This window comes from Zosterops lateralis, assembly GCF_965231275.1.
Source record: "Zosterops lateralis genome assembly, chromosome: 19".
Taxonomy (NCBI): domain Eukaryota; kingdom Metazoa; phylum Chordata; class Aves; order Passeriformes; family Zosteropidae; genus Zosterops; species Zosterops lateralis.
In genome coordinates, this window is record NC_139779.1 from 1,894,343 (window position 1) to 1,904,173 (window position 9,831).

At 52.7% G+C, this 9,831-nt stretch overlaps 1 protein-coding gene across 1 annotated transcript; it reads right to left on the reverse strand.

Moving 5' to 3' along the window:
• Nucleotides 1-268: 268 nt before the first annotated feature.
• On the reverse strand, nucleotides 269-7,181 carry MRM1 (mitochondrial rRNA methyltransferase 1; the record flags this gene model as incomplete). Its single annotated transcript, XM_083875299.1, has 5 exons — nucleotides 269-722; nucleotides 834-953; nucleotides 4,768-4,888; nucleotides 5,439-5,532; nucleotides 6,520-7,181. The coding sequence occupies 5 exons, from the start codon at nucleotides 7,179-7,181 to the stop codon at nucleotides 679-681; spliced, it is 1,041 nt and encodes a 346-aa protein (XP_083731425.1). The 3' UTR covers nucleotides 269-678.
• Nucleotides 7,182-9,831: the final 2,650 nt, after the last annotated feature.

The following is a 9,831-nucleotide window of genomic DNA, read 5'->3' on the forward strand; positions in this document are numbered from 1 at the left end:
ATAACATTCTTTTGGCTCTCAGTAATTTAGCCAGCCTGGTTTGCCAAGCAGGAATGTTGCAGATGAACCACCCCAGTGCCATCAGCAGGACAGGGGTGTGGGGCACCTCAGCCTCCTGTAGGATCAGCCCAGCAGAGAAAATAAATTTCCCCAGAAGGAACTGAGCTCTAGATCCCTCTTCCCACCTGAGAGACTAACAACACTCTGGATTTTTATGACACAAAACGGATTGATTTGAGTCTACAACCGATCTTTACAAAATCTTTATTTCCACAGGCTGCATTTTTCCCCAACTCCAGCTGGTTGCCAGCCCTGGGCAGAGGCTGCACACCTGGATTATAACCAAACACAGAAAAAACAAACAGCTCCAGTGGTTCCCTGGCAGGGAACAGGGCACTTCCAGTGGCACTTTCACCCACAGCCCAAATTGTCCCCACAGTTCAAGTGCTGGCAGCCACCCCTGGGTGTTTTCCTGGAGCCAAAACTGCTCCCAGACCTCTCTGCCTTCCCTCAGCTGCTCCTCCCAGGTGTCACTCAGGGATCTGGTGGCTTCTGCAGCAGCCAAAATGCAGCTCAGGGTTCTCCCTGGAGCTCACAGTGATGCTGGAGACCCTGGGAGGGCATTTCCACACCCACAGTGAGCAGTTTCCTCAACTCAAATAAAGAGGATTTCAATCCTCATTCAGTCCGTCTCTGGCTGCAGATGGAGTGCAGGAGGATACCTGTGGGAAAGCAAAGATAAATAAATATTAAGGGTTTTTTTTCCCCTCAAAACACAAGAAAATGACCGTGTTGGGGGCAGAGGTGGGGTTTGGTGCCCAGAACTGTCTCACCTGCAGCCACAGAGACGTTGAGGGAGTCGATGCCGGGGTGCAGAGCCCTGCCAGGGGGGATGGCCAACATCCTGTGGCACTGCAGCTGAGTCTCCAGGGACAGCCCTTCCCCTTCACTGCCTGCAGGACACACAGACACTGCTCAGCTCAGCCCCAGCACGGCCACGGCCTCTCCCCCTCCCCAGGGCAGTGCTTGTTTGTGCTCTGTCTTTCTGATGCTCCCTCCCTGAGCTCAGCCACCTCACACAGCAACTGAGCCACCAGAGGGGAGCCAGACACTTTCCTTTCTTTTCCTTTTCCCTTTCCTTTCCTTTCCTTTCCTTTCCTTTCCTTTCCTTTCCTTTCCTTTCCTTTCCTTTCCTTTCCTTTCCTTTCCTTTCCTTTCCTTTCCTTTCCTTTCCTTTCCTTCCCTTCCCTTCCCTTCCCTTCCCTTCCCTTCCCTTCCCTTCCCTTCCCTTCCCTTCCCTTCCCTTCCCTTCCCTTCCCTTCCCTTCCCTTCCCTTCCCCTCCCTTCCCCTTCCCTTCCCTTCCCTTCCCTTCCCTTCCCTTCCCTTCCCTTCCCTTCCCTTCCCTTCCCTTCCCTTCCCTTCCCTTCCCTTCCCTTCCCTTCCCTTCCCCTTCCCCTTCCCTTCCCCTTCCCTTCCCTTCCCATCTCCCTTTTCCCTTTTCCCTTTTCCTTATTTTCCCTTGCTGTGTTCTCCAGCACCTCAACTGGTATTTGAGGACTCTCTGTACAAACACACCTGCACAGAGCTCCCCGTGGGCTCAGGCTGCTGGCACTGGGACAAGGCAGGCAAGGGGCCACGGGCCAGCCCTGGGCCAGCAAATCCCAAATCCCAGTGCCAGGGCCAGCTCCCAGTGCCAGGGCCAGCTCCAGCCTTTCCCAGAACACACACACACAGCCCCACCAGGGCCTGGGTGCAGCTTGTGCATGCAGACAGTTTAACCAGAGGCTTCAATTGATTAGTTGTTAAACCAGCCAGCAGCCCTGATATGTTTGGGCTGATACACTGGTGAAACAGAGTTGAAATCTATCCCAGGTCATTAGTAGTTGTTTGACTCACGCTGTCACAAAGGGAAATGGAAAGGGAGAGGCTTTAAGCAATGCTGTGTGCAGACAGGTGAAAATGCAGAGGGCCAGGGACCTCCCAGCCCGCCTGGCTCCACGAAGAATTCTTCCACATTGTTCTTTGGAGCAGCACAGGCGGATCCAGGGCTGGCCAGCTCATCCCAAACACCTCTGGCAAACAGGGCCAGCCTGTGGCAGCCAAAGCTCCCCTCCAACAGCCGTGCCCTGAGCCCCACAGGGTCTGGGGTGGCACTGCCAGGGCACCCTGACCCCTCTGACCACGCAGGGATGGCACATATCATCATTCCCAGCTGGTTTTTTTATTCCTCACGTTTCACTGGGCTGATTTAAGATGCATTTTGGGTAAGGAAGAAGGTGCTTTGGGTAATGCAGCCTGCATCACCTTCCCAGATGGAATCAGCCACGGCAAAAGCTCTGTGGTTGGGGTCAGTGAGGCTCCAGAAGCCCCTCACCCCATCCTGGGGGGTCTTTCCCTGCTGCTGACAGCCAGCAGAGCACACAGGGCCTGGGGGAGTTAGCCAAGGTCACAGGGTGACCCCAGGAATCAAAGCCAGCCCTGCCTGTCCCCTCACCACTGCTCCAGGGATGCTCAAAAAGCCCAGAAATAAAATCCTGGGAAAGCTGTATCACCTCACACCTCCTGAGCCTCTCCAAGCAGCTCCCACAGGACTCTCCAACTGGGACAGCAGCAATGGCTCCTGGAGAAATCCTCTCCTGGCCCTGACAAGGCTCTTACAATTCCCAATAAAGGCACCGATTTTGCCTCCAGCTTTTACAAAGCTTTTTATGGCCCTGGCTGCTTAAAATAATTAGGAGCAATAAATTCAGGGCAGGACGACTTGCACAGTGTGACACAAGGGAGGGAGTATTGACTGGATCAGATTAAATCCTGGTTTAGACTGGTGAACAAAACACTCCCCACTTCAGATCTTTAACTTCCACCTCTCAGCTTTGTCCCTCACTGACAGAGCTCAAAGCCCAGAGCTCGGCTGAAATGATGAAACACATTTCCTGCCCCATTTACAATTAACACCACTCACAATTGCAGCTTCCAGAGCAGGAAATTCACATCCAGCAGCAGAAAAATATGCAAAAAAAAAAAAACCAAAAAAAAAAAAAAAAATAGCATCTCCATAAAACCACCAGCTCTACGAAAGAGCCTTAAAACCAGAGCTAAAGACTGAAGGTCTAAGAAGAACAAATTACCCAGAAACTCTTCTTACTCAGCCATCTAAGTGCTCCCAATCTGTTCCTGTGTGCACCAGGCTCACAGTCTGAGCTGTCTGTCGCCTCCAGCAATGACTCCAGTGCAGACAACATTAAGCTGGACTGTCCAAAATCACTCTCTGCCAAAGCCAGCCAGGATGATGCCAGGAGGGGGGAAAAAAAAACTGGAGGCTGCAAATGTTTAACTCACAAGACAATCTGTGTGGTGCCAGGGAGTTCAATCCCAGGCTGAATTATCTCTGCTGCTCCCTGCAGCTGCAGCAATGCTCTCCATATTCAGATCCAGGACGTTTCTCTCCCAACAAGCCCCAGCATCAGATGACCGTAATGTTCAATTTTCTTTTCAGCCAAGAGTTAGTGCTCAGCAGAGAGTTGAAATCATTACTGCTGCAAGGTCCGGGGAGCTCTCCTCATGCATCTACCAATCAGCCTCCAATCTCCCCTGACAAAAGGATATTTGGGGGTTTTTTTTTGGGTTTTTTTTCCTGGAGAAATCTCTCATAACTCAAGGTAATGACGCCGCTGCCGCTCGCAGCCCCTGCCTGTCTGCGGGCGCTGTCACCGTTTGTGGGATGCATTTTCTTTGTGGAAAATCAGCAGAGCTCCTGCCAGCCTTCCCTCCTGCTCCCCCTGGAATAGCAGCTCCACACACATCTCACAGAGAAGATGCCAGATTTTTTTTTTTTCGCCGCGTTGTCTTGTCAAAGTGGTTTTTTTGTTTCTTTTTTTTTTTTTTTTTTTTCGGGAGTTCAATAAACGTTTTAATTAAAGGGAATGTTTCTCCCAGCCAAGGCAGGATTTCAGCCCCTCTCCCTGGCTCCTGGCCAGCAGGATTCCATTTCCAAGTGGGAAAAAAAGCTCCAGGCAGCTCCTGTGCCAGGTGACAGGGAGTGGGGGATGTGGCACAGCCACACACAGGTGCCTGGAGATGCATTTCTGGGGGAATTTCTCTCTCCAGCTGCCACAAAGCTGCTACTCCCCTTCCCTTCACCTTCTGGGAGGGCTGCACGAGCCCAAACTGTGCCTACAGAAGGTGAGAGAGTGGGCAGAATTCCCTGCAGGAATTGTTGAGGTGCTCAGGGAAGTGCTGAGGGTCTCTTCAGGGCCACTGCTCCAACAGGGAGGAGATTCCTCTGCTCCTGCTCCTGCCCTCTGCCAGGTGTGCCCTGACTGCTCTCAGGGGTGGTTACACAGCTCCTCGTGGTTCTTCCCAGAGCAGACATTCCTGGTTTTCAGGGGGAAATGTGGCACAGCTCCCCCTGAGCAGCTCTGTGCAGGAAAGGGCAAACACCTCCAGGGCTCTCCCTCAGCTTGGGGCTCCCCATCAGGGAAAATCCAAACCTGGGGCTGCAGGGCAGGATCCAAACACAGAACACAATGCAAACATCTCATTGTGGCTGCCCTGGCAGCCAAAATTGTCACCAGACCCTCCACAGCTGCTCAACTCTCTGTGCATCCCCAGACTGGGAGCCCTCTCAGCTCCCCCTGCTTCATTCACAGCCAGAATTATTCCATGATTCCCTCTCAGCTTTGCTTTTCCAGACCTGGAACAAGCCCTGGAGTGAAGCCTGCCCCTCACAGCTGCACCCCCAGCTCTGGAAATGGAAATACAAATACCTATCACCACAATGAGGGGTTTGTCCCACTGGAATTCCGAGCAGCTGATGACAGGAACATCCTCCACATCCTCAGGCCTGCAGACTGTTCCCACCACGTCCCAGCCTTCTGCACGTTTAGCCTGGAGAAGGGAAAGAAATCAAGAACTGCCAAATATCCAAGCTTAAAAAGAAAAGAAGTCAGATATACAAACACTCTTTTATTTACATTTTCAGTTAAGCTGACTGGGATTTATTTTTTTTTTTTTTTTGCATCCCTTAAATTTTTACCTGCAAAAATAAAAAATTACCCCTTAAATTTTACCTCTCTCACCTCACTGCATAGGGAAAATGTAAAAAGATTCCCAGCAGCTCCCTCCCAGCCCTGGTTCCTCCTCTATTCCCTGCTCCAAAGGCTGCCCAATGCTGCCACCGTGTGCCTGGGCCCCGGGATGCTGCTCTGCCAAACTTCCCGAGGAGAAAAGAGATAAACCCCGGCAACACTGAGAGCTGCAGGATCCTCCTGGTGCCACCAGCTTCCAGAAAAAACAGCCACCTTCTCTCCCTACCCGATGGAATGGGGCAGTGCCCAGCACAGACACTGCAAATAACCCAGTCCCTCCCCTCTGTGTGGTGGTTGAGTTTTCTTGAAAGAAAGGAATAAAAATAAATATATGAAGTGGTTCATTGTACCTTCAAAAAGCCCTGCAGATCATCTGTGCTGTACACATCAAACACCTCCATGGTTCCAGCGCTGGCTTTGCTCACTACAGGAGTCAAGGGGCAGCTGAAAAGGGGGAAAAGAGTGGAAAAGTGTCACACAAATCCAGGTGAATTTTTGTTTTCCTGCCTCTGGAACCCTCTTCCAGATCCCACTCACTATTAGGGATGTGTTTTCCTATGGAGAATAGGAAGGCTCAGGAATTAACCCGGGAAATGGGTCACAGGTGTGACAATCGAGACACAGAATGGGTTAAAACAATAAGAGTCCAGAGATCCTACATCCCACAGCTTTGCCTGCAGAGCAGCAGCATCCCAAACCCTGCCCTACAGACCCTGAGCCCCCAGAAATCCCTTTAAATAACAGCTGAGCAATGCAGCCTGGAAACCTTCCTGGGAGGAAAAGAGGGGCTGGAGGAGCCTCTACCTGTTCCTGTGGCTTGTACCTTTCCCCCTGGCTCCTACCTTTCTCCGTGGCTTGTACCTGTTTCCTGTGGCTCACACCTTTCCTTGTGGCTCATACCTTTCCCTGTAGCTCATACCTTTCCCCCTGGCTCCTACCTTTCCCATGGCTCGTACCTGTTCCCATGGCTCATACCCATTTTCTGTGGCTCGTACCTTTCCCTATGGCTCATACCTTTTTCCATGGCTCATATTTTTCCCCATGGCTCATACCTGTCCCCGTGGCTCATACCTTTCCCTGTGGCTCATACCTTTCCCCATGGCTTGTACCTGTTCCCATGGCTCGTACCTGTTCCTGCAGCTTGTACATTTTCCCCATGGCTTGTACCTTCTCTCCATGGCTCGTACCTATTTCCATGGTTCATACCTTTCCCTGTGGCTCATACCTTTCCCCGTGGCTCTTTTCCCATGGCTCATACCTTTCCCTGTGGCTCACACCTTTCCCCATGGCTCATATTTCTCCCTGTGGCTCATACCTGTTCCCATAGCTAGTACTTTTTCCTGTAGCTCACACCTTTTCCCGGTGTCTCACACCTTTCCCTGTGGTTCATACCCTTCCCTGTAGCTCACACCTTTCCCCCATGTCTCCTACCTGTTCCTGCAGGTGGCCACCACTCTGTCCACGCCGAGGAAATAGGCAGCTCTCAGCAGAGCCCCCATGTTCATGGGATCCTGGATGTGCTCCAGCACCAGCCACAGCCTCTGCCGCCTCTCCGCCTCCCCCGGCTCCTCCTGGGCGTCCCGCAGGCTCCTGAAGGGCAGCGGGGCGGCCTCCAGACACACTCCCTGGTGGGGCCGTCCCCAGCAGAGCTGGTCCAGGGCCCGGCCCGGGAGGTGCAGCACGGGCAGGCCCCGGGCCGCGGCCTGCAGGGCCAGCTCTGCCCTCAGGGGCCTCCCGGGGCCTCCGCGCTGCTTCTCCTCCTTCAGGAACAGCCTGTACAGGGCCCGCCGTGCCCCGGCCAGCGCCAGCCCGCACGGGGCCAGCCCGAACAGCACCTCCGAGCCTTTAGTCCTCTCCAGAGTCAGCGCTTTTCGTCCTTTCCCCTTCCCTCTGCCGGCCCGAGGTGAGTCCTGCTGTGCCCGCCACAGCTCCCGGCCCGTCCGCGATCCCTGCCCGGCCTCGGGGCGCTGCTGCGGGGGGACTGAGGGGGGAACGCGGCTTTGGGGAGCCCTTTCCTCGGCCCCGAGCGTGGAATGGAACCGGAGACCGGCCCGGCACAGCCGCAGGGCCCGGGACAGCAGCGACCGCTCCATGGAGGGGATGCCTGACCGGGGCGGGATGGGCACGGCCTGAGGGGAACAAACACCGGGCACGGCCTGAGGGGAAATAACCGGGCACGGCCTGAGGGGAAACAAACACCGGGCACGGCCTGAGGGGAAACAAACACCGGGCACGGCCTGAGGGGAAACACCGGGCACGGCCTGAGGGGAAACACCGGGCACGGCCTGAGGGGAAACAAACACCGGGCACGGCCTGAGGGGAACAAACACCGGGCACGGCCTGAGGGGAAACACCGGGCACGGCCTGAGGGGAAACAAACACCGGGCACGGCCTGAGGGGAACAAACACCGGGCCTGCAACCAGGACACGGAGCGGGGACTGCGGAGAGCCCGGGCCGGGGTGAGAGGAGATCCCGGCGGGACACGGAGCGGGGTGAGAGGAGATCCTGGGCCCGGGGTAGAGGAGATCTCGGGGGGACACGGGCCGGGGTGAGCGGAGATCCGGGCCCGGGGTTATAGGAGATCCCGAGACGGGGTTAGCGGAGATCCCGGGCCGGGGATAACGGTGAGATCCCGGCGGGACACGGACCGGGGGTAGAGGAGATTCCGGGCCGGGGTGAGCGGAGATCCCGGCAGGACAGGGACCGGGGTTAGCGGTGAGATCCCAGACCGGGACTGGCGGAGATCCCGGCGAGGCACGGACCGGGAATAGCGAAGAGATCCTGGCGGGGCACGGACCTGGGTGTGCGGAGATCCCAGGCCGGGGTAGCGCTGAGATCCCGGGCCGGGGTTATCGGAGATCCCGGCGGGGCTCGGGCCAGGACCGGACACACGTGGGGGGATCGCGGGAACGCGCACGGAAGCCCCGGACACGCTCACGGGCACGCGCGGGCCCCGCCCCGGAAGAGGCGGGGCGGGAATGGCGGGAACGGAGAGCGCGGGAACGACCCCGGACAGAGCCCGGGAACCCCGCGAAAAACGAGCTCCACTTTCCCGGAAATTTTAATAAACAGATTTAATAAAAAATTAAGACAATTAGGAGATAAAAAGCAAAGTACGGCCGGCCGGATGACTTGGCATTTAGCTATATTAGAGACACTCATTAAATACATTTTTTATTGCATCAGTTTGATGAATATTCATATCCTTCCATAAACTAGTTTTTATATTTTAGGAACTGTTTTTGCATGGGGGTTTCTTTGGGTGTGTTTTTTTAGAGTATGCGTGTTTTGTGGTTGTGTTTTCATTATCACTTTTAGTTTGGGCTTTGGTCTATATTTTCTTTAGATGGTAGATGCTGATAATTGGTGTATGAATAGCAAAGTTTTCTTTACATGTTCACTGGATGTTATTTCGACCAAACAATTTCAGCACACTTATATCAACTACTACCACTATGCCTAATTTTTTTTTTTTTACTAACAGCAGAAATAAAAAAAACATATCTTTACTACAACGTTATTAATCATACAGCACACATTTGGAAAAAAAAAAAAATTATAATATACATTTATAACAGCCTGGACAGACAAGGGGAATGGGAAACCCCAGAGCCCCCAGACAGATCTCCACAGGTTATTCCCAAGAGAACTGGATGTTGTCCAGCTCTAGAAATAAATTCTGTTTTTCCTCATAAAGACCCAAAACTGGAAGGATTCTTTCTATTTGGATTGTCAAAAGGCTGTTCAGTTTTAACAACAAAAATAACAAAACACACCACAGACGAACCACAGTGTGCCTCTCTTTTTATTCTTTATTTTACAGTCCACAATTAGAAAGCTGCTGATAAATTACAGAGTTGACTGATCCTCACCCTCGAGGGGTTCCAGACTCGGAGTCGTGTCCCATCCCACCCCAGGGAGGTGACAGGAGGTGCCACCGAGGCCACCCGAGGTCACAGAACCCACCCAGGAGCCCTCCTTTGTGGGGGAGTTCAACAGGCAGCAGGGATAATTACCTAAAAAATCACATTTCAAATGGAAAAAATACACTGCACATCATCTCCAGGTTATTTTAGAGACTTACAAATGTTCTTGGGGAAAAAAAAACAACCCTAAAATTTCCACGGCTGCAGGGACAGCCAGGTTGTGTTTGCAGGGAGCAACTACCTGGATAAACCTTTTGTCAAGGCTCTGCACCTGAAGCAATTTTCTCCAAATCCTCCTTTTACAACACAGGGAGATGTAAAACTCCTCAGCCACACATTTCAACATCTGCTGAACTGTTGTTGCCATAATTCAATGTTTCACCACTGCTGCCCACATCCCTGCTTGGTTTTTTTTCTGCTCAGAAGTTCCTAATTTCTCAATTTTACTTGTTGTTTTCTTTTTTTTGTAATTCAATTTTTTAGTAATTCAACCACCTTCTGCTAAAAATGGCACACAGTGCCCAGGGAAATCCACACAAAGGCACCACACCTTGGCATCCTGCAGCAGGAGCAGTGCAAAACTTTCCCCAAAGGGCTGGGATTTCACTCCCAAGAAATTAAAAAAAGCCAAATCCAGGTGGCACTTGTCAGTAGAAACTGGTGACAGGTGAGGAATAGACAGAACACATTAATAAAGAGGAAAAAAAAAAGGGGCAAAATTGCCTTTTGGTTTTTTGCCATCATGAAAAGAAAGGAACATTTTTTTGCCAGTTTTCTCCTTGTATCCTCCTACAGCTTGCTCACCTTTGGCACAAG